This window comes from Anomalospiza imberbis, chromosome 7, assembly GCF_031753505.1.
Source record: "Anomalospiza imberbis isolate Cuckoo-Finch-1a 21T00152 chromosome 7, ASM3175350v1, whole genome shotgun sequence".
In the NCBI taxonomy this organism is placed as follows: Eukaryota; Metazoa; Chordata; class Aves; order Passeriformes; family Viduidae; genus Anomalospiza; species Anomalospiza imberbis.
This window is the reverse complement of record NC_089687.1, coordinates 26184244-26210151: the sequence shown is the minus strand read 5'-3', so window position 1 is coordinate 26210151 and position 25908 is coordinate 26184244. Positions and strand designations below refer to the sequence as shown.

Below are 25908 nucleotides of genomic sequence, written 5' to 3'. Positions count from 1 at the left end.
TGTATCTTTTAGTGATAAACATTTCTGTCAAAAGATACCCACAATCAGCAAAACTAGATCACTTCGTTTCTGGCTCTAGGCATAGAAGCTGTTCAATGTCTCAGAATCCAGAAAAGAAACCCTGACTGGCAGCATTTTTCTACCAGTGTTATCATGAGTTAGGTTTGGAAAGCGTTTGGTGGCAACCCAGGCTTGGGTTGGCTGTGGCAAGGTCAGCATGTGGGCATTGTTTCCCAGAGGGCACTGCCATCTGCTGCTGGTGGCACCAGGGAGCTTCACTGCAGCTCGCCAGCAAATGGCTGCAGAACACTTGTGGTCAAACCTCACTTGCTTAAAGATAGCTCACAGCCATGGGCCAGATGGACTTGTTTGGTTTCTTACAGTTCCAAAGACAGAATATACAAATACAAATATAAAGACTTACAAGTCACATCCTAAACTAAACGGAAGTTTGGGGAATGCATTTTCTGCGGGTAGAGGTGCTAATTAGTGGCACCTGCTCCAGCATCCAGCAACAGACGGGTCTTACTGTGAATGAGTGGTGGGTCTGGAAGGACAATTCTCTGGGGAACCTGCAGGAGTTAGGCAGATTTAGTTACACCAATTGGTAATAATCTGTGGACAATGAACACAGGAACTAAGACTTGTCAACTAATAATAGACACAAAATGACAATAGGATGTGCTTTTGGAAAAAATGACTGCAAGGTTATATATTTTTTTTTTTAATGGTACCATGGTGAAGTGATACACATCCTTCTCTTGGCAACACTGGAAGAGAATTGGACAGCATTCTCTTCCCCAAACCTGGAAATATTTTGTTGAAAAATCTCTGGTTAGCACACTTTCAATTTTCAAGCACAATCTTGACATTTGCTAAGAAAATCAGACATTTGGGGGTTTTTTTTCCTTTCCTATTCCCGGGATTCTTAATTTTCTATCACAACAAAACCCCCCATCTGTTATCTGTAGTAGCCAAGCCTGGTGGACATATTTCTAGAATGTGGGGCTCCTGGCTTCAAAAGCTGAGTACAGGTTAGAATAGGCCTTCCCTATTTCAGTGGATGCCCTGCACCCTCTGGCGTTGGCTGTAACAACACAGAAATTCTTACCTTGGCATTCCCTTTTGACTGGCTCAGTTGGAGAGTCCCTACTCAATGGGCTGAAATATTTCCTTTCCTCTGGCACTCCACCAAGCTTCCAGTTTTTCCTGAGGATCTCAGACAAATCCCTGAAGGTTGCAGGCTCTCCCAAATGATGGAGAGCAGACAACGGGACCCCCTTCTGTACAGTCATCCCCAAAGGATTAAGGTGGGTGTTAAGAAAGAAACCTCTTTGTAAATAGACTTCCTTTATGTACAATCTTTAATGAAATCCCTTAGGAGTCTAAATTAAGGAGGATAATTGTCACTACCAGTCAATTTTGGAAGCTGAAAATGCAAAAAAAAATAATTCTCTGGTCTGCTCTGTAGGAATAGCAGCCCATCCTTATCTTTCTTTTCCCTTTTGCTTTCAAATTTTTGGAGGATCTGGGCACCTTTTCTCTTCAGTAATCCGACCACATCTAAGTGACAGGGCCACACCTCTTCTCTGTCCCTACATGCTTGCACCAATTCAACTCTTCAGCTTGCTTCAGGCTGTTGTAGATGGTTTCCTGATCATGACATTTCACCAGCTTTTGAGGCCCTGCATTTTCTAGCAAATCCCAATGTGGCAGATTAGGGAAGGAAAGTGTAGGACAAGAAAGCCATCCAATTTTTTGTAGTGGGATTTGAGGACTTCTAAGTCTCACAGGTATCCTACTGAGGCCAGCAACACACAGAAGTTAGTGAGTTCAGGCAGTGAGGAAAATTGTGACAGATCAGGACTGTGGCTGACAGAGGGGCTACACAGGCCCAGGTGAGCCCCTAAAAACATGCTCCAAAGAACCAGAAGTGATAGTGCTCTGTCCCTATGGGTAGTTGTCATAAGTGGATATTTTAAGGTCACTTAAAGACTTAGAGCCAGCAAGTAAAGCCTGGGAAATTGCCACAGCTCTTTATCTTTTCCTTCTTCCCAAAAACTTAGCTATCAAACAAACCACAAGTCCTTTTATTTTATGGGATGAGCCTTTATTGAAATACTTGACATTAAATTCCTTTGCTGATGTAACTTTTTATTTTTGAGGGGACATTATATTTTCATGTGAGTCTCTTGCTGGGTTCTCTAAGCTGTTTTTAAGAAATAGACCATGTAAGTACAATACTCAGACAAAGGCTCAGGCCCAAGCTGCTGGAGGTCAGCACCACATCTCCATTTGGGAAATACTTCTTATCAACATAGTCTATGATTGTTGTCACAGCCAACATAGTCTCCTCACACGTGGGCTGGATTTGGTTAGCAGGGAGAATGAATCCATGAGTGCCCGTGTCTCGCAGTTCAAATGTGTAGGAGAGTGGAATGCCAATCGTGTGGGCCCAGTCCCGTGAGGAGCCTGAGTTACTGTCTGTGAATTTTAAAATAGAGAGGAGATATTTGTATTAAGCATGGTTCTTTAAAATACTTCTTGTTAGAGTAAATACAAGTTTATACCAGAATCCCTGAACTAAGCGGTAACCATATATCACTGTGACACAGAGAACAGTTTCTAGGTGCTGTAATTCTTAGCTATACTGAAAGTATATGGAGTCCCAAGTGACACAGTTCTTCATAAGATGATACTGTACAATAACAAGAGATGAGTTTCAGGGATTCTGTGTTTTTAGCATTTTACTGTGACTAGTGTGGGGTACAAGATGGATTGGACATTTACCTGTTCTTGTATTTCATTTCCTACATGGATACTGACTAGAATTTATATATATATTTTTAAAAAGCATAATTTTGGTCAAATCTGAAAAATTTCTGGCTTCTCCCTATATCTCTGTTTATCTTCCTTGTGGATTGTTTTCTTACCTATTCAGTGTAAGTACAAACCCTCACAAAATGCAGCCCTGGGCAAGTTGCATTACACTTATACTGCATTGTTCATGCAGTCTATGCCTCTGGGACTGGCACTTGGGGCCTGGCAGAGATAGCTACTGGAATATGCAAACCACATGGGTTCTGGAGCCAACTACTTACTGTTCTCACTGACTAGCGTGACTTATTGCTTACTGGGAAAATATTGGGTTTACTAGGCAGTCTCTAGGGCCCTCAATCCTCTTTGTAAAGGCTGTCAACTCATATTAGCAGTGATATGTTCGTGATGTGGCCATCCAGTCTATTAGGAACAGGGCTGAAACCGATATATTTCACACAGAATTGCAAGCAGCTGCCATGTGATAATGTCTGATGAAGTAACTGTAGACCTGATTGGGATTTTAATTTTTGCTTGATTCCTGTGAAGACAAATAGGAGTTTTGCTGCTGACTTCAGCAGGGTCAGGATGATTTATCACCAATCTCCTTCTGTCCCCTGTGATGGATCTGTGAGGAATCCATGTAGGAACTAGCTTCTGATCAATGCTTTATCCATTCCTGCAGTCAGCTTTATAACTTACAGAGTTATCTTGTATTCAAATGACTGCTGCTGACATGTTGCACCAAACCGGCCCTTTAAATATTACTTAAAGTAGAAACTCAGCAAAACAGTACTTGCTGATGCATGTGACACAATTATTTGAAACACAGAGCAGTTACAGGGAAACGAAAAATCTTACATAAAATTAAAGCAGTTGATCCTATTCTGTAGCTGGTCCCATACTTTCCTGTCAATGCAGCAGCTGCTTCCTTTGCAACTTGCATCTGGAAATTCAAAATAGGAACAGCCTTGGCATCAGTGGCAGTAGCTTTGGCAATTATTTTGAGTGGACCAAAATTTTTGTCTTTTTCAGCTTTACATTTATATATGATCAACTTTAAGGTCTTTAGAGGAACCCATTGGAAACATTTGAACAAATTGTTCTTGATTCTTTTTAATGCATATTGTGCTAAAATTCTAAAGATTACTCTGCTACTAGGTAGAGATCCTATTTGCTTTACTGTAAAGCTAGAGCCTGTATTTTGGAGAATTTAGAGTCTATGCTATATAACACACTGGTACTGACTACAGCAGTGATTGACCTCTTACTTCTTTTATTGCCATAAACTCTGTATCCCACCATCCTTAGAAACTGATCCATAGACAAAATAAATGACTTCTCCAATGACTCATATGAAGTCCAAACCCAAATCCCTCATGCTCTTTACTAGTGTTTCATCTACTGGAGTCTTCATAAATACACACATAAGTAAACTTAAATCAGAACACTCAGAAATTGAGGGAAGAAGTAACCAAGTGCTTTGCTCCCATTTTTCTGAGCATGTTTGGAATACCCTTTCTGGACACAATCATGACAACTATATGTGTATAATGTGCTGGCATCCTAAAGCGTAAATTCATTCTTGTATGCAGTGAAAGTTGGTGCTCTTCTCCACTTACCTTGCTTTACATTAACCCTATCTGTAGCAGTTCAGTTTTCCTAATTTAAGATGAAGAATTAGGATTTATGAGGCAAGTAAACCTTACTGATGCTGAACAGAGAAGCAGTAACTCTGTTCAAGCCAAGTCCCTGAACAAGCCCAGCTCCTCTGAAGGAAAGGCAAGAGTGCAAGTAAAGTTGCACCATGTGCTACTGCCTGTACTTTCTCTCTACAAAGGTAGAAGATAAATGTTTTGCCCTACCAGTTCTTCATTGTTACTTGGAGGTTTAGTTGTGGAACCATATGGGGTGAGGATGAACTGTCCATAGGAGTGAATTGTTAAATAGCACAAAATGTCACTCTTCTTGCTTTTGATAAACTGAGCCACAGCTCTTGTCTCAGGCTCTGATTCTGGTCCAGATCCACAGAAAACATCACTGCTGCAGTTAAAGGATACACCAACACCTGGGGAGAAATACAAACACTGAATCAATGGAGAAATGTAGAACACCAGTTCAGAGGGAACTGGGAAATTTACCTTGGAGTGTTAAGACATGTGTTTATGTGGGCAGGGGACTAGACAGCTCAGTGGGACTTTAGCATTACACTCAGTAGGTAGCAACTAAAATTTGCTGCAAGACTGAAATATTTATTGGACATTTACAGGATGGCTGCAACAAAAACAAAACTCTTGACACCACCACAATGTACCACACACCAGGGAAGCTTTGGAGGCTCCTTGAAATTCATGGCAAATGTAAATACTGGCTGTTAAGTGACTAACTCTTAACATTCCTGCGTAGAGCTGATGCTTGCTCCTGCAGTGACTTTGAGATATAGTTACATAAGAGAAATTTTCTGCTCACAAAAATAAGTGCTGGTTGAAAGTCAATGAGTTAATATTTTGACAAACCAGGATTTTATTTTTAGGTATGCCTTGATGACAACAAGATGAATATTCCTTTCTTATAGGACTACATTTTATTTCAGAAACTAGTTATTACTCTTGCTTTGCTTTTGTGTTCATGATCTGAAGTACTTCAAACTTACTGCCCCAGGATGAATTGAAGTTTCGGTTCAGATCTGTGCCATAGCAGGTGCCATTCTCATATGGAGAACGACTCTTCCTCCACAAACGATCCTGAAGAAAAGTAACTTCTGTTAATAATAAAAACTCAGTGATCCATATGGACCAATGATTATATGGTGTAAATACCCCTTTCTTTTGACCTCTGCATTCTAACTAACCCTGGTATTGTAAGAGCACAACTCCGTGTGCGAGGGTTAAAAAGCTCAGTGACAGAACAATTCATCTACTTCAGCCAGGCTGTCATCAGCCACAAACCTGTGAGCACCCTGAAATAAACCTCCTGACCTGTTTTTTAAATTTTTTTTATGTATGCTTTTTCTGTAGTACTCAACTGCTTCTGTGCAGTGTGGCACTCCTAAGCAAGATTTGGCATTGTGAGGGATAAGAGATGATAGTACATTTCAGATTCATGAAGATTAATTATTTTTTGTCAGCTAATCTTGCTACTGCTCCCTGGTTCCCTGCTATAGTCATGGCTATACAGGTTCTGTGCAGACCTCACTGCACTGCCTGTATGAGCTTCCCAGCTGAACCACCTGTGCATCCAAGTGCAGTTGTTTGGTATGCCCCACACCTGCCAGGGAGAAAGCTGGGAGACAGCCCAATCCACATGGTGGTAGCCACAGGCCATCCAAAGGTCTTATATTAAAAGGTGCTTCAACTGGGCACAGGGGCTTAAAAGCATGGTGAGAGTGGCTGAAGATCAACATTTTGCATTATTCTTCATGTCAGAAAAGGAAGATTATTTGTGAGGGCACACCTCTTTCATATCCAAATAGCCTGATATTTGATGAATTCACCTCCTCTGCTGTGCAAAGGTTCTAAGACCCATCTGCTACTTGACATCTTTTATGAAGAATGAATAACTCTTCCAAACATACTTAAGTCCATCAACCAGGACTTGAGCTGTTATCAAAGAAGTAATCCCATCCCCAGAAACCCAAAACCAATTGATCTTGTGGTTTTGTCTTCCAAAGTCTCGTGACATTTGCTAGCAATATTTAGCTCTGCAATCTCAAGTGATTACTGATTTACCAGAAGAAACAAAATCTCTCTGCCATGAGAGGATTTATGTGAGTATCACTGCTTTCTGTTTAAGTATAATTGCTATGACTCTATCTACAAGTAACAAAACATGCTGGGCACATCTAACTTTCAGTCTAGTTCCTGGATTTTCACTACTTACTTCTTCCCATGAATACATGTAGCCATCAATATTAAGGACTGGCAAGACATAGAGGTCCAAATTCTGCAGAAATCTGCTTATCTTTGGGTCAGTTTTGTAATTTTGAAGAATCTGAAAAGAAAAAATACAGAGCACCAAGCAGAGAATTTGGTGGTAATCACTGCAAAGAGTGAGTTTAGAACTATCATCAGGTGATCACTCACTCCTGGATATCACCATGGTACCCAACACCTACTTGATCCCCAGTGTGCCAGGTACTTTTTCTATACACATGGAACATTGCTACATCATAGATTAGGGTTTCTTTATTTCAGGAGGACTGTGACTTTTTGATAGAGAGAGGCTTGATCCAACAGCCACTGTGAGAAAAGGATAGGTTGATACCAAGTTTTGGAAGGCTTTGGAAACATTCAGGTGGAGGAACTGGCGCACTAAATAATATCATCCCATATCTCAAACCGTGATTTGGACTTTGGTTTCCAAAGATATATGTGCTATACAGTAATTTTGCAAATAATATTTTAACAGAAAAGCATAATACTTGATACCACAATAGAAAAGATAACTGAAGCATCCAAAATGATATGATTTGCTTATTATCTAAATGGAAGAGTAAGGACTCACTTCTTTTACAAACCACTGACAGAAGGCTGGAGAGATCCATTCTCTGGCATGAATCCCACAGTCCATCCAAATTATCTTTTTGGTTTTTTTTGATGGTTGGCTGATCTAAGAGAATGTAAATGTGATAATTTAAAAACTGTTACATTACAATAAAATAGCTTAATGTAATACAAGAAAGTAAAAGATGTGCCATGATATGCTGTTGAGCCATCTGAGATTATTATTATTGTTACAGACATCTTTATGACAAGCTCTTTTTCCTTATAAGCCGATCTTTATAGCATTACAAGGCATGAGTTTTAGAGTGTCTGTTGAGCAGAAGTGTCAATAGAACAGTGAAGAGAACAGTTTCTTTTTTTCCTTTTTCATTTGTATTCATCATTCACAGGAGTGGTTGCCCTTAGTTGAAGATTTTTAATTTTTTTGTTTTTAGACGAGGAGTAACAAAAAGGCAGGGTATTAAATATTACTCAGTGATAGGAACAGATTAGGCAATAACTAACACAAATATTAACACTATGGTTTTTGCTAATGTGTCCAATAAAAAAGTCATAGAATACTGCTAGCACAAAGGCTATCTGCTGAAAAAAGTAATAAAAATAACAAACTAAAAGTCTTTATCCTCACACACAGCTGTTGCCAAGCTAGTTTCCGCTTGATTTGTATTTCTAAACAAGGCTCCAGTTAAATTTGTTGTTTTCAGTACATAATAGCAATAGCAAGCTCATAATGATAGTGTCTGTGAAAGTTGGCAAATCTTACCATAATGTAGAGGAGTAAAACCATCTCCTGTTATTTCAGTGAATTGGGATGAACGCTATCTTAGGAAACATCTGAATCCTGTCTTCTCCTGAGTACTTTTCTTTTTTGGTAAGATATATTTTATTATTAAGGGAAATTTCCTCCCTTACCTGTAGGTAATACATTGTTCGATTCTCAAATGTCTTCCCCAGGAAGTGCTGAGTCACCAGCTCACTGTTGTTCTTCTGGATCTGAGTCATCCATTGATAAATCTGAAATAGTTACAAAGAATTCTTGTCCAAAGTGGGAGTTTCCTTCTCTTTCCCGCTTCTATTTCCAGATTAAAGTATTTTATTTTGTTTAGACAAGCAACATTTTCCTCAGAGTTTATTTCAGTCTGTGATGTACCTTACAGGCATGGAAAGTGTTTCACATGCCTCTGTGCAAAGGCATGGTTGTATCTCACTGGGTGTTAAAAGAGAACATTGCTACAATGCGACACAGATACTCCATTCTGGATCTCATTCAACATGCCCATCCTTTTGGGCATCTTCCCATTGAGCTCACCAGACATGAAACCACACCATCAACTCTTCAAAACAGTATTTCAGCCTCTTCCCTATCAGCACTGATTTTCCACATCTGAGTCGGCAGCAGTCATCCTCAATGGGTAGCTCAAGCACAACCTACGTGAGAGTTGACTTTGTTCTCTCATTTTTATTATGCAGCTAGGAGAAAGAATTGCCACCATACACTGCTTTTGTCCAGGTTCGCCAACTGGTGCTTAAAATATGGCACCAAGAAGTCATCAATGCCCACCCCTAAGACATTGTTTTCCCCAAAAGTGTCAAAACCCTGCCCTTAAATTACTTCTTTCTACAGATCTCCCACTGTTCACCTCTTCTTCCCCACTGGGATTCCAGACACCACAATAGTCATTGCACTTCACAATTGGCTTAGCACCAAACAAACTGGGACTTAAATTAATAAAAACTAGAGATAAAGAATGACAGGGTAGAAAGGTAGCAAACCAGCCAAAGGAAACAGAATATTATCTGCAGAACAGTGCAGCTGCTTCTCACAGAGCATTTATATTTTTTCAGTGAAGAATTGCAGATTTAATCAAAATCAATGGCAAATCCATATTTAATTCAACCAGGCTAGGATTCTAGTTAAATAGTACGGACTGATTCTTTAAAGAAGAAAGTCAGAAAGAGGTCCACTGACTTCATCTGAGCTTTCTGCAAAGACAGAGCTGCCTGCTGTGGCATTTACAGAACAGAAAACAACAAAGTACACAAGCAGACTTCGTTTCTTTACCTCTTCCATTGGATGGTATTCGGTGTAGACATAACTTTCTGAGGCCTGTCTGTGGCTGCTCCTCTCCCTTGGCATGCTCTGATCCACAAGTTTTTGCACATCAGGTATTAGCACTCTGAAGGATGGGGAAAGGGAAGTAGAAAACAGTCCCAAACAGTTGCTGCAGAACTGTTATGGTGGGCTCATTGTTTACATCAGCAAACAAAAGGACTTAACCTCTTCTATTGTGATTTGCCTGGCAAGATCATCACCATCAGCATTACAGTTACTTTCATGTAAAGCAAAGTTCAAATTCTGTTCAAAGTACACAGTGTTTTAACAATAATAATTTTTACCAAATTTTTTAAGTCATCAATTTTCTACCTAGGAAAAAAATTCAAGATTTTATTTTCTTCACCACTTCTATTTTTGAGCAAAACTCCAAAAATACCACCTTTGGGAAGAGGAGGTGAAAGAGAAAAATTGAAGATTATGTTTTATTGTATTTTATTGAAACATTTTGAATTTGCAAAGATTTCACAGAAATATTCATTGCAATTTGCAAAAATCAGAACAAACCCCTTATTTCATTCAAATAGCTCTTTTTGCTTTTTAGCTACAAAAATAGCTCAGAAACTAGTATAACACAGGCATGATTCCATGATCCAGGAAGTCAATAAAACCTTTTCTTTGGCTTCAGAGGACTTGGGATGAGAGGCTGTTCTTTCTCAATGCAATCAGCCTCTTGTAACTGCTGCAAATCTGTGCTTATTGTAAACGCTTGTGATAAGACAATTGCAAAGGTAGTTCCAACACTGTTGATCTCAAATGCAGGAAGTGCTACCAGGCTTTTCTGCTGACAGTGGCACTTATAAGTATTTCTGGAAACTGCATGTAAGAAACTTTTAATAATAGTTACAGCTGACTTTCAGTCTGAGCTTTGATGTTTATTCACATCTAAACTTCAAACTAAAATTCAGGCAGTGAAAATTTCCATGAAGTGAAACCACACACACAAAATACCTTATCAGTGCCCTGGAGAATCGAAACCACAGAGGCTGACACAGTTGGAATATTGATGTCCTTATTATAACTTGTCATTTATGTCTCTATCAGTACATACCTGGCTGTCATATTACCTTCCCTGCATGCCAACTGCCTTCTAAAGGGTGGTTCTTGCTTGGAATCTGTTATAGGAACTTTGACTCTATTACTGTTGTACTCAGCCTCTTTGCAATACATACCCAAAATTTTCATCATGACTAATAATGACTCCTCTCTTTTTTTAGAACCCTATGTAAGGTAGATACAGTTCTGGCCAAGGGAAAACAAAGTTGAGACGCTAATTTCAGTTTACTATTTAAATGTCCACTAGAATCAGCTGAAACCATTAGAAAATGAAGAGCCTTGACATAAAAATAGCGGTTAAATATCTTCTGGAATGTTGTCTAAGTACTGAATATCTAAACCTCATGCTAGATAATTTGTACTGGCTCCAGTCTCTTCATCTCTGGTTGTCAGGGCATCACACTTACTAAAGGAACTTGTCAGGCAAGTTGTAGGATGTCAAGATCAGCTTTAACTCAAAACAGCTTTGAAGTGACACCAATCCTCCTTAAACTCATCTTTGATTGGTAAATGTCAGTGTATGTCCATAGGCCATTTATCATCAGCCCTGAATGACTACAAGGTTATTTATATTAAATACAACTAAATTAAATTAGCTACCGGTTACCTGAAAAAGTCAGTTCTAAATGGGAACAAGACTGTGTGAGGAATAGATCTTATTTAATCCCATTTTCCTTTATAAACACTCTTTGTATCTGGATTAGATCTTCTGGTTTAAGTGAGGGAAGACATGGCCGCATATGTGAGATAAAACATTGTGGGACATTTGCAGGTTGTGGCTCCCAGCTGTGTGCATAGTGCCCACCCGCCACTGGGATCTTTGTCCCAAGCTGGGATGTCTCTCTTTGGCTGGATGGTGCCAGGAAATTCTCACCAGCCTGCTGAAGGGGATAGGGGTAGAAAAATGAAGATTTTGAAGGAAGTGGCTGAATATTCAATTTGAAAGATCTCTTCTCCAAGCCAGAGGAGTAACAAGAGACATGAAAGGGAAAAGGAGCGGTAGAGACTGTTTCCCTGCAGTGACACCAATTAAACCTTTGGGCTCTCCAGAAGTGGAAGGACCCTCCATTCAGATATCCATGCTTTCCAAGAGCAAAGTGTGCTCTTATAAGTAGTTGTTATACCAAGTTTGGCCTCTTGAGTTCAGACTAAAATATTGAGTCATATATCCAAGTGCCATCCTCTCAGTGACTGCTGAGAAGGCCACAGCAGGAAACAAGACAGATTGGGCTCTCTCAGGTTCCAGCTCCAGAAGCACAGTCCAGGCTAGGTGGAAGGTAAATACATAGGGCAGAGGGGAATGGACTTTTAAAGGTTCATACAGCATCACTGTGTTTGGCTGGTCAAGGTAAGTTGGAGGCATTTGGAACAAAGGTTGGGTCCTATTGCCAGTACTAGCTGACTGTTTATCAGATAGGGCTTGGTCCTTTTCTGATAGCAAGGAAGATTATCACAGCCAGCCTTCCCCATCAAGGTATTAGAGATTGTACCTGTAAGAGATCATATGCTCATCTAAGCTGTCTTTCACCTCCTGCACCAGAGAGGCTGGAACCCTTATGTGCAGGTCTTCCCCAGCCCTGATGTCTTCAGGCAGCAGGGGTTTCCACAAATCCAGCTGTGCAGAGAAGAAAGAAATGCACAAATGAAATTCTGCTTTCAGAATGAGAACTATATTAGAGTAGTTGCATATCACCAAATGAAAGAAGTTTTCCTTCAAATTGTCCTGGTAACTCTCCAGTCATCTGTTCATAGAGCACACAGCATAAGCTAAGTGCTTTTACTGACTCAGGCACCAGTGATAAGGAGCAGCATTTTCACAGAGCCATGCAAAGAAACTAACATCTTCACTTAAATTCCTTCAGGTAGTAGAAGAGCAATTCCACACTACACTAAGATTAAAAAAAAAAAAAAAAAAAAAAAAAAAAAAAAAAAAAAAAAAAAAAAAAAAAAAGTTAAAGAAAGCTTTTTTCTAGTTTACTTTAACCTTCATTCCTATCTTAAGCTACATGCATATCAGCCCAAGATCCCACTCTTCTTGTTTGGCACATGTGGTTATTTTTACTTACCATGAAAGTACTGCAAAGAAGTTGAAGATGCTGGACTTGCCGAAATGTTTCTGGCACAATATGCAAAACCTGATCCCTGGAAATTCAGTAGAGAAACAAGATCAGTTTTAAGGTCTGTTAAAGTGTCCATGATTTCAGAAGTCAAAAGGACTTAATTTGTTATGTAGAAGGAAGACTGTTCCAACAAAAACACCTCTGAATTATGAATTTGTGGAACGTTTTGGCTGCAAACAGGTCTAAGTGTTGTGACTTTTCTGTTGCTAGAGCATTAGCCACTCTGCTTCCTCACTAGTGGCAGTGCTTTGTTCACCATACCAGCTTCACAGAAGCCAACTGCTTGCATGAGCCCTGATGTGTGTTTCTGCCTTTGCAGGACCAGGGCCAGAATGAGGGCATTGGTAATACATGATAAACTGTTTATTTGATAAGATGTCACTTTTTCCCCCTGACATTTGGGATTTGTTCAATTATTCTAGATTAACTTTGTGCTTGGCTGGTCTATTTCAGCATGCAGAAACTTTTGATACTCATGATAAATGAACATTGCTAAGAACTTGAGATGCCCACAAACTGCTTTTCATGAGAATAGCCAATTTATTCCAAAATAGCAACTATTGTGCTCTCCAGAACTGCATATTCTTACTCAATTCACAAGAAATAAAAAATTTCTAGTACAGAATCTATAATTTTATATTTCTAGAAATGACCCACAGAATCCATTGCCTTAGTATATGTTTTCATGAGATCTCATGAAACTTTCATCTACTACAGGCTTAATCTAATGAAAATATTTAAAGTTTGCAAAGAACAAAGTAAAATGGATGGAAATGCAGAAAAAGCAAATCAGTATGTTCTGTTAAAAACGCCCTTTTAATTTTTTTGTATTTTTTTTCAGTGTTCATTCAGATCAGCTTTCCAGGACTGACAGTAAGTGTGATGTTTCTGGTGAAAGGGTTTCGGAGTGAGGAGTGGATGTTGATGACTACATTGCATTGCTCAAAGGTGGGAGACCAGTTATCCACTGCTGATGAGAACAGAATAGAATGGGCAACACTAGAAACTTTCCTGTTTGCTAACAACCAAAAACTGCTTCACAGTCTCTTTTAGTGACTTCAATGGAGTCTTTACCAGGTAAGTATAAAAAAATTAAAATTTTACATTTTAAAGCTTTTGTAGCAGAAATTCTTGTTGCAAAAGCATGCCATGGTCATTATAGTCATCAACATAATATGCTCTTATCATCTGAACTGCAACTGCCATCTTTTGTGCTTCCATGCAGGAATTTACAATTATCAGCTTAATATACATACAAATAGAATTCACTATTCATTCACTTTATCCCCAGAGAAATAGGGGGATTTGTGGGTTTCTTACATCTCTCTTGAAAATATCACCACCTTTTCTGAGTGAGAACTTGATAGTTAAAACAGGCTGTTTACTACTGCTTTATGAGATGCCAATAGCCCCATATCTGTGGGGGAAAATGATTACATTTGTATTGCTCACAGGAATGGTACAAGAGTCATGTTGTACAGATTGGTACAACAGTCATGATGTCTTTAATAAACCTTGTAGATGCAGGATAAACATCTTCACTAGCAGAATAAACAGCTGCAGTTCAGAGTATATTCTCTCTAAATGCCTAGGCTTGCTATGTTCTTTGTCTATCAGGAAGGGAAACAATATCCTGTAATATCTTTCTATACTCATTGACATTATGTCTTAATTACACCAAATCAGAGAAATTCCAGACAGTCAGATTGCTGCCAGATGGCCAGCTCTTATTTACTGATAAACCTTTCACAATAGCCAGTGCAGAGACAAACCCTTTTTAAGAGTAAATTAAGATTAGAAAGCATACATTTGTTTATGATTATGGACTAAGTTTCTCAGTGGAGAAGTGCAAAGTCAGCCCATGTGACCCCATGAGAACTACAGTTTTAAAAATTATATTGTTAAGCTTTCTTAACAAATTAAAGGACTGTTCTCAGCACAAGCTGTGTGTCCTTGGATGCTCATAGATTGGATATTTCATTTCATTGTTAAACAGAGCAGAGGACAATGAAAATGGGCTTTACTAATAATTTGGTCTTTGTGCAGGTGCTGCCCATCCAAAGTCACACTGACCATTCAGTACCTGTTTTTAAATTCCATGCAAGTACTAGAAAGGTTCAATTCTGGACAATAATTAGAAACAAAAATGAAAAATAATTACCAGGGATCTGCTGAATTCTATTCACTGAAATCAGGCTCTAACTGCATCTCTGATACAAATCTAAAGACTAAATATTATCCGAGGAAATCATACATTTGAAGTAGTGACTCTGTATGCTCTGCTAGGCGATTTTCCAGGAGAGCTGCTGAATGGGTACACTATGAGGGAACTTACCAGCTGTAGGTATTGCTTGGTTTTCTGAACTTTTCATTACTATATTTGAGGGATATAATTCATCTAGAGGCATTCAGCACCAGACTACTTTCTCCATTTGCTTTAGAAAATTCCATGTGTAAACTTGAATGTGAATAGGTGGCCTCCACACTATGCTCATGCCCACCCTGCAAATCCCAGCTGCCACAATGGCAGCTACCTAGCTCCATGAAAGTTGAGGGTGAATGAAACAAAAAAAAACCAGTTTAGATATGCAAACAGAATAATTTTACATCACTCATTTTCTGAAGTGCAACTGAGAATGGAAAATAAAGCATAACCAGAGGTTTCATACTTTTCAAAACATTAATCAGTAACTAAAAATGTGATAATCTCATTCTCTGAACACCTTGGTTGTCTGGAATAACTCCCTTAGCTTTTTTTTTTTTTTTTTTTTTTTTTGTAATTGTTACAGATTTCCAACAGGAAGGTCTTCACTATCTTTTTCACATAACCTAATCTGACTTTTACTAATAGATATAATTTTGCTCAGTCATACCCCTTGCTTTATACTCAGAAAAGGCATTTTACTCCTGCAGCATCTGGTTTTAAAGTTCATTATGAAAGAGGCTAAGCCAAATGAATTTCAACTAATGGAAACAAGGCATTCTGAGATGCATTTGAGGGCCATTCTGTGGCTCCTGCAGCTGTAGCTATGTCTTTTTTGGTTTGGATTAGATTCACTCATTCTTCATTTCCCATCTTCATGTTTTCTTTCCCAGTCTTACAAAGCTTACAGCTTAGTAACCCTGTGTCCAGTTTTCCAGCTCATAATTGTTATTATTATTCTTACACAGTTCCTGGGACTTTCACTGCATGCACAATTCTTCATGAAACCCTGTTCACACTCACCTGTCATATTGCAATTTCAAGCTGAATTTTCCAGGAATTAGTATCCCCAGAGAACAGATTATCCCAAGAGAAAGCCACATCTTTGTGCAAAGAACCCAGCACTGACAGTGCAGCACTAAAAAGGAGGAAGATAGATTTGGACTGAGCACATGATTTATACAATTATAATAAACAACTAGACTTATCCTTGAAGGCAACCTGCCCTTTACGAATCATTAGCTTCACTTGTAAATAGTTCTAGATGAATCATTAACTTCATTTGTAGATAGTTCTACTTTTTCTTAATTCTTAAAAGTCTCTTCCACACCCCAAAACACAAACACAATTAGCAACATTCTTACTGAAACACTTTTTCTAAGAACTAAGAACATTTTTCTTCATGTCACCTTTCTATCTTTGAAAATGTTTTGTGAAAATATTGGTAGTATTTGGAGAAAGTGTTACCTGCAAGATCTACAGCAAATAGTGATGGTTAGCTTATAACAATCATAGAGATAGGGAAGAACCGGTAGTAAAACAAGCTCTATCCTTACTCTCTTTCTTTTTGCGTTTGTGCTTTATGGAACACTTCTGTGACCTCTTAAGTGCAGTTCTATCACTTACCTAACTTTAAAGAGGGCATGAAAGAGCAACCAATGCTCTGTAAAAGGAAATATTGGGACATCAGAGTCTCATCTAAACCACTCTTAGTTGGTCCAGATCAGTCTCTAGCCAAAGACTTACAACTATGCACTGTCATAAAGAGTGTTTTTGTTATATATTTTTTACACATGGGCTGGTTACTATCTGAAATATTTAATTTCTTGTTTAGTTCACACAGCAAGTGTTAACATTTGTAGATTATAGTTAGATATATAGCACAGTTCTTCAGAAAGAAATTGTTTCCCTCATCCTCTCTCTTGGATTAAAACTATATTGTGGTGATTTGATGAAGAAAACTGCATGGATTTGGGATGCAGAGACTCCAGTAAGTCAGTTTGTGTACATATATAATGGACATGATACCGTGCTGTAACTGTGGGACATTTATAGATTCTTCTCATCAAAATACACAGTCCTCTTACGTTTTTACAAAGGCTGTTATCAAGGGAACAGGCAGCAGAACTGTCCCAGTATAAAAGAGGAACAGCTTAGCTCAAAAGTGTTTTTTTCACAAAACCAGGCTACAGGCAAGAGAAGAATATGCTCTTCTTCATAAATCACACCAGACCCTTTCTGTTTTATTGCAACCTTCCCAACAGCCTGGGCCTGAAAACGCTGAGTATTCTCTCCATGTAGATATCCAACCCACAATGACTTCCAGAAGAGCTGAAAGAAGTCGTTTACAGGATTAGATGCAGCTTCATTTGTGAGGAGTCAGCAAAACAAATTCATGTTGGAAGTTCATATTAACACACAGGACATCTGCTCAGATAACCTTTGCTTTTGTTTCCTTTGTCTCCACCACTGCTAAGAGGCAGACTAATGATATTAAGACTTCTGCAGTGTTGTCTGTGCCCTTTTAACAGACTTGGCTTTGAACTGGGGTTCAGTCCCTTGACAGGGACTCAGGATCTAGGAACAAAAAAACAAAAAAAAAAAAAAAACCAACAACACCAACAAAAAAAAACGCAAAAAACCAAACTGAAACAAAAAAATATTAAAATGGAGGCATAAAGAGAAATGGAGCAAATTACGATAAGTGCTAAAATTCCACTCCAGCCCAAAGTTTCCACCTTCATGTTGAAAGCAGAAGCTGTTTATTCTGTGGTGAACACATCACTCCTATGGTGCCAAATAGTTAGGAAGGTAGATAGACAGACATAGGTAGATAGATAGATAGACAGACAGACAGAGTAATTTTGCTTAATGAATAAAGTATTCAGAAGAAATGACAGTTGCTTGCTAGGTCTTTGATTTGAATTCTTTTGAAGTCTAGTTGATTTTAATGGGCTTTAGATGAAAGTCCTGTGCAAATAATTGTGGGCATTTCTCCGATTTAAGAAATGGACTTATTTTGGGAATTTCAGCATAAGATTTGTTTGTAAAAGACAATATTTCATTTTCCACTTGTGTTCCGCTGACAAGCAGCACTTCTGAATTCAGAATAAAAGCCATTAGAGACATTATTCCACCACCAATGCAATAAAAATATCTTGGGATGAACAGTAAACTTCAACAAGCCTATTGCCGTCTTGGGCATAAATAATGTGTCTCTCAGTAATAAAGTCTGTTCTCTGGTCAGGTTCTTACTGGCAGCTGCTTATCTTTCTAGTAAATGTGGGAGGCAGCTTAATCCATTTATTCCCTCCTTAAAAATAGTGGGCAAAAAGGCATGGGACTTTCTGGGGTGAGGAAGAGTCATAAATATGTGGCAAAAACATGCCACATGAAACCATGTAGTGTCCTTTTTTCCAAACAAGTTTACTTTGCACATCTTCCATACATTCTTCACAGAGCTTCAGAGCAATTTTTCAGCATCAGCTTAGCCTCTCAACTGCACTGTTAGACAAGCAAATATTATTTTCACTACTTAAAAGATTAAGAAAAAAAGGGGAAAAAAGTGACTCCCCAAGGTGACATAGGAACATTGCTGCAGAGCCAGGAATAGAATTCAGATCTCCTGACTCCCTGTCTGGTGCTTCCTTAAAAATATATGACCATCTGCTCTACTGCTGGAAGTATAGATACTATATGCTGACTCCAACAAGCTGGCTGCTAAGCTTGTTAGTTTATCCTCTTTTTATCCCATACTGATATCATCTCCAGCTAAGCTTTTGGCCTGGAGTCAAAGTGATTTCCAGTGTTTGAATGATTCGACCTGCTTGTTATTGTTTTAACCTTGCACCACACATATGCTCAGCTATTTGTGACTTATCTGCATACAGTCTGTGTAGCAACCGCCACAAGCTAGAACTGTTTTGTTTAAAGATTGCATACTGAAGCATACCACATGTTTTAAACAACTATCATATAGCAGGGAGTTTAATCCTGGTAGCTTCCTGTACCCAGATTTCCTACTGAGCTGCATGTTACTTTCAAGGACAAAGAGCTTGTTAAAAACACAACAAAATGTACACATTTGTGTGTCTCCACAGACATCAGTTCATCATGTTAAGCTTTCTTACTTCACAGCTAAATCCCACGCTGAAATGAAAAACCTAACTAAATTAGATGGAGTTCAACACGATCAATGTTTTTTTAAATCATCATTTGGATTCAGAGAAAATCATCCTCCATTACATTTTCTTCTCTCTCTCATTGCTGCAGAAAACTCACTGTATGTGTCCAAAACAGAGTCAGCACTCAATGGGGTCAAAACAGTAGCGGACTAGTGTGCCTTAAATCCTAGACTTGTGTTCCACTGAAGAGGGCAGTAGATAATTCAGCTGTTTTCCTAAAATATCCTCTGGTTATCACTGTAATTTTACTAGGGGGAAGCACACCATGAATTGACAGTTCTGTTTCCCATTGTCTTCTCAGAGGACATAGAATGTTCTATAGGTATTGTCTTTTTCTGTGAGTACCAAAAGATTTCTGGTTTGATGCGAGCAATGTTCAAAACATTCTAATTCATTCTACAAGATTATATATATATATATATATATATATATATATATATATTCGTAATTCTGTAACATTTATGTATTCAGCAATAAGTCATGTGGTCTGCAGTGTGAATCATTGTTCCCCTCAGTATTCCAAACCTTCAGCTTCCACAGCTCCGTTATAGAAAGAGCTCTGAAAGTCTCTGGACTCCATTGTGATTTGACAGTGCAAAGTGTTCTCCAATCTCATTAGTTCCAGCAACAATCTTAGGATAAATGGGAATATACTGGAAACTATACTGAGTTACAACAATCTTGTTCTAGTCATCTTGCTGATATTTCCTTGTTCTCTCTCTGTCTCTGCTCTTACAGTGAAAACACCCCATTAACCTTACATTTGTGACTTTAAAGTAATCTCAAACCAGGAAGAATTTCAGCCAACATACACTAGACTAGAAAGACATTACTAGTAAACCTTAAAATTAGTTACATTAAGCTAACCTTAAATGTCCTGCAGATCATCAGGCATCACAGGATGCATAAGTTTTATCTTAGTGGAACTAATTTGACTATTGGCACATGATCTAGCAATTTCAAGAAATACACATTTACAGACACTTTCAAGGATGTCTCAATAGATTGTACAGCATTTGTGTACATACATACTCACATATTTGAGCACAACCATAAAACCCAGTGTGTTGTGTCAGTGTGGGAAATTACACACTGCCTTTTCTCCACAAGTCCTATGATGCAGCTTTCAGACAGCTTTCCTATCAGAGAGGAGCTTCAAGTACCCATTTGACAAGCAGCTTCTTATGGAAATGGATGACATCAAGCTGACAAAACTTGTACTGGTCTAATTAGCCTGGCAGATCAGCTTCCTCAGACACCATTTTCTTTAACCAGGAAAGAAAAATGTTAGTACTGAATTGCCTTTCCTTAACAACAGGTGGTCTGAATGGTTATTTTTACTTCATCCTTTAGACAGCAAAATATCACTGCTTAAGGATCTTGAGCTCTAACACAGTCTGAATTCAAGATGATATTTACCATGTGTTGCTCAAAGGTAAAAACTCTTTTGGTTCTGTTCTAGGGTTTAAGGGTGATCATGTTTACCAGGAGTTGTGCACAAAACCCTATAATCCTTATGTAAACTTAATTCCTATGGAAATTATTCTGCATAAGTACTGTGCAATTAAACTTTAAGAAGTATTAGCAGTGTTTTTCAGGTGCAATGGTAAATCACTAAACCCCAGGTCCACATATACAAGGCTGGCTGCAGAATATTGTTCTTGCAGTTTGATCAAAGATTCAATTTGCTCAAAGATTTTAATGTGCTTAAATCAACTGTCAGGAAAAGAAGTTTGGGTTTTTTTAACTCACCTTCTCCAGTCCTAAAACCTTTCCTTTATAAGAATACCTTCTGATGCCATGATTAGAACTCATGATTTCAAAGGTATTGCTCTAGGGGGAAAGAATTTGCAAAAGTGTTTCATCCTATGTTGTTGTTCTGAGTGGGCAAGAATTAGGCAAAATCCTCTATTTTGTGAAGAAACAAAATTTCTTGTAAAGCTTTAGCTATCAAAGTTTGTTTTAATTAGGCCTTTTTACAGAAGATGTCATGTAACATTAAAAACCTGGCTTGTATTTTTAAATAAAATAATTACCTTAGTAGGTAAATAAATTAGTATATTATTCCTACTAACTGAACTGTAAAGGACAGCACATAAGTCTCCGTTATTGCTTAATGGTGAAACAACGAGCTTACTGCACTGTATCCTAGAATAGCCAAGATTATTTTTAATGAGTTCTGTTACAAGCTCTAAAATACTTTATGATTAGATATGAATATGCTTGCATATGATTTCTTAAACTCAAACAATACACACTATATAATAAGTAATTAGCTTTTGCAGCTATAAAACATGTTCATATTAACCTTTGTCCTTCATTCTATCAACAATGACAGACACACTGAGCTTTCTGTGCAATGCCAGCACCACTGAGTGTAAATGTATTTTCTGCGTGTGTGTAGTTATGTATGTGTGGCCGTGCAAGGGGACTAATGCTCCAGACCCCTCAACCACTGTGAGAAACTGTTAAAAATGCTTATGATGTCCTTGAAGAATCTCAGAGATCATGAATGAGGTCAATAGTACCTGACAGATCTCAAAGTGGATCTTGCCTGAGTCAGTCAAGTCCATTCTGCATAACTTACAGTCAGTAGAATTTCCTGAGTATTTTTGCAAATGAGCATTAAAGAATTTGTAAGCCAGGTTTGAAGTGTGTATGTATGGGTGTGACATGCAGTAGAAACAGCTTGTATTTTGGTGAGTGATATTGTTAAAAATAGTTGCTGTTTATAGTATCTGAGTAAGGGACTGGGTAGCGTAGCTTTAAAGTGCTTGTGTGACATGACTGGCTAGGTTTGCAGTAAGGCTGTTGACATGGCTCGCATTGGTCACAAGCTTTGGGGTTCTTCAGCAAAAGCAGCCAAGACTTTCTCCACTCTCATGTCTGGACCGCTCCTACTCTTTGTATGAGGAGTGGATCTGAAACATCAGCCAACTCTGCCTGGGAGAGCAGCTCAACATGGGGGCATCCCCAATATACAGATACAGAACAGAGACACCTGGTTGTGCTGGAACTGTGCCTCTGCTGCCAAAAAAGGCATTCCTTGACGTCATGTGCTAATGAGATGGGTGCAGAACCGCAGGAATCTGGGTGTGCCCCAAGGACCTTCTCAGTGCCTTTCCTGTAAGAAGACATGTAAACAGTGGCAAGCAGGGAGCTGAAGTCAGATTCCCTAGGTCTCTGACTACTACCTTAGTGTCAGATCATTTTATCTCTCTTCAGAGAGAGTGGTTTTGATACTTTCATTGTTCTCTTTTTCCCCCTTCAAATACTGAGTTATACTTCACAACAGGTCACTGTATATTTCCTGAATCATATCTCATCTGTGTCAGCACAAATCAAGATTTCAATGACAATTGTTGCTATTTACACCAGCGTCTGTGCTGTCAGAGGCCAATTCACCAGCTGCTCCCTACTGCAGAACGAGAAAACTGTGCTTACTTAACACTTGAAGTTTTTTGCTTTCAAGTTGTAGAGCCACTCCCTTAGCTGGTGCATATTTGCTGTAGCACCCTCACTTTAACCTAAACCAGCTGAGGAGCCACTTCCCCTTTCCCCACAATCCATCCCCACATACTTCCCCACCTTTCTATACCCTGATTGAGTACAGTGTGCAGCAGTACCATGAAAATCAAACGGGGAAATACAGAAGATTTCAGAAGTGCCCTTTGCAGATTGAACTGGTAAGAATAAACTATGGCACCCACTCAAGCATCAGGAACGTTCAGTAAAATTGCCCCTGTCTGTAAGCATGGATAGAGTCCCTTATGTATAGCAGTGAAAAGTGAAAATAAATTCTCCTGTTTATAAAAAAAAAATTCATCTTGCTTCATAAAGTAAGAGTTTATCTAGGTTTTAATAGGTGCCATGGCAACAATGTTACCGAGTACTCATAGGAGCATTTTTGGAGAGAGGAAACAGGATGAAACAGAAAACCTCACTGGTTCTCTGTGGACACAAGGACCTGCTGCAGACAAATACAAATTCTCCTTCTTATTATTTCTGGGTGGCTATTTACAATTGCCACCACATTCATATATTATCACTTTATACTGCTGTTGCTCAGAAATACTGAAAAAAGGGGGGAAACCTGCTACAACTAGAAGGACTGATTTTAAACATAGTTAAGAATTCCATTATATTTGCATCAGTTAAAAGAGATGAAGAACTACTAAAGCCACTGTGGTTACTATAGCAAAAAAACCCCAATACCACAAGATTTACATGTTCAGTAAAACCTATGCTTAAGTACCATAGTCCCTTTAAAATTATGCATGTCATAACCATCAGATAACTATGGCTCTGATTTTGTTCTGAAATAACTAATTTCAGCACATTTCACCTAGGAGTGAATGTTCCACCTTTTTTGAGCTCTGCAAAACACCTGCAGTTCTATTTTAATTCCAATATTCTAGTGTCAGTAAAGAGATGTTGAAACTGGAACCTCATTCATGCAAGCTTACATACACTGATATTTGTGTGCAAAGAGAATAGCTCAATATTAATAAATGGCAATATACAATAATACTTACTGCAATGACCAGAAAGGGGGTGGGGAGGAACCAATTAGAGGGAAGTCTTAGTACTTTCTTCACTTCTCTGCCTACAAAGCATTACTTAACCTCTTGTCTATGTGGAAATTGTTGCAACATCTGAGAAACAGTCTTTAAATTAAGATCCAGTTTATTTAGATTCTGATTTCTTAACAAAAAGCACACTCTAGCAATGAACTTTTAGTCCCTCTTTCCCAGTCACTTATGAATATCATTTTGAGACCAAGGTGGAAATTTTAAAGAGAGTTCCTGTATGTTTCTTGTGAAATATGTAGCCAGAATATTTAATACCCTGAGAAGGCTGGGGTTAGGGTTCAAAAGTAGTTTTAAACATGAAGAAATCCAAACTGAAGAGAACTACAGATCATTAGGGTCTACAAATCCAGCTGTTTATGGAGAAAATTTGTTTTTCTAAACACTCACTGTTCTCATTTTGCATTACTTCACAAAATTTGTTTCATTTTTGCTCAGATTATACCAGTTTATTTTTTGTTAATGCAAGAACCTTCCTGACCTTTGCAGCCCACATCTTCTGCCCGTTTCTTGCTTTCATTTTAGATCTGTTCATACATCCTGCAATGCTTAACATGGATCCTTGGGCCTGTGAAATTTGCTATATAAGTTACATTTGTAAATCCTTTTCTCAATGTTTTCTTTTTGATTGTGTGATATATGACAATGATCAAACCTTGTCACCCTTTTGTATGTATAGCCTTCTGATGATGTGGAGATTTCACATGATGAACAGTATATGCATTATTCTCAAGGAAAAAATTACCAGATAATCCAGATTTATCATGGCATTTTACTGTTTTGCAATAAGACAAGATTTATGAATGAAATCATCTCTAATAGCAAGCAGCATGTAAAAACCAGGAATCATAAAAGGCAGTATCTGTTTCTTTGAGATTGGCAGGACAAACACTGGAGTCCAATATTTCATAGCTCAGAATGAAGGAAAGATATGCTTCTACTTCTCTGACTTCTTTGTGGCCCACGAATAAAATATAGTACCTTCCTATGAGAGTCTGGTTAAATAAATGGTTGCTTAGTGCAGCTGAGCCCCTGTCTTTAAGTCATAGATATATAATTACTCTAAGCCCTGTATTTTCTTTAACAAGTCTTCAATTCATTGAAAATTCTCCCCTGCTTCAGCAACTTAGTTTACTTAATTATTTTTTAATTAATTATTAAGTATTTTTTTACTTAATTAATTATTTTCATTTCACATGAATTTGAGAACCTTGGCTTGCTAAAGATTCAAAACACCCTTGAAATAACTTTAGTCAGTCAAACATCACAGCAAATGTTTGGGTTCCATCCATTCATAAGATACACCGATGGGCTGTATGAAATAAAGCTGCATACAGCTTCCTTTTTTCTCACTCCTCATTGAGAAACAGTTTCCAGCCACTGCACTTACAAAGTGATCCAAGTGTGAATAAAGGTTAGAAACACATACTCCTGAATCTGCAGGCAGACTGTAAAAATGGTAGAAAAAGATGCAGCTTACATCTCCAGTTAGCCTCACTGGCAGGTCAGCTAAAATCATCCATTTTGTACCTGTTTGGCTTAAAAAGGGGATTTTGCACCTTTCACACCAAGCACTCCATGCAGTGATAAACCCCATAATTAGATGCAAAATAATGATTGTTGATCTTCATTGTGAGTCTCCCACTAATTTTAATACTGATTCAGGAGATGAGAATGGTATTCTAAATATAGATTGTAATGCACAGAACAAGGGATTAGATCTTCCTTACTACATGAATTGGACACCTGAAAAACCTGGATTTATTTTCAGCAGACTAGCCTTTTAGCATATGTAAAGATCCAAGAAATCCACAGCTCTGAAGTCTCTGGCAGCAGCTACATATTGCTTGGAACTCTGAATCAGTGTAGATAACATAAATTATTGAGAGAACATAAAGCAAGAAACTTCAGTATGCAAGGTGATCCGTATGGAAGACTACTACACTTCCACACTGCTTTTATAAGTTTCTACCTACTCACAGGGTATTTAAGAAAGAATATATAGTGATTAGCTAATTTAATAACATTTTGTGCCTACTGGTGGTTAGTTCTGTCCAGGCTGCTGGCACCCCCACCTGTGTTCTGTCCCTGAATTTACACACCTATGACTGAGGAGCTGACTGAAAAGCTCAGAGCAGCTGAAGGAAGCAGCTCCCCAGCCCACCCTAGAGCCACGGCTGACACCACAGCACTGGTTCACAGGTTTCCAGCTTGAACAGCACTGAGTACCATCTCAAACACAGCTCTGTGCGACCTGGCCCTCAGCAGTGTTTCAGACATCCTTCAGAGCAGGCTGGGACCATGAGTCCAGCTCAGAACAGAAT

General features: G+C 38.5%; 2 protein-coding genes across 4 annotated transcripts in view; both read right to left on the bottom strand.

Annotated features, from left to right (window-relative positions):
- FAM237A (family with sequence similarity 237 member A) overlaps positions 1-25908 on the bottom strand; it is a 269849-nt gene that overhangs the window by 192004 nt on the left and 51937 nt on the right. The gene's annotated exons all lie outside the window — the stretch shown is intronic.
- On the bottom strand, positions 1228-15977 carry CPO (carboxypeptidase O). The gene is made up of 11 exons (XM_068196137.1): positions 15835-15977; positions 12555-12630; positions 11979-12103; positions 9382-9496; positions 8232-8333; positions 7321-7425; positions 6697-6807; positions 5471-5561; positions 4683-4885; positions 3679-3763; positions 1228-2484 (listed from the first exon to the last, which is right to left on the bottom strand). Exons 1-11 carry the CDS (start codon positions 15912-15914, stop codon positions 2216-2218), a joined length of 1362 nt encoding a protein of 453 aa, XP_068052238.1. The 5' UTR covers positions 15915-15977; the 3' UTR covers positions 1228-2215.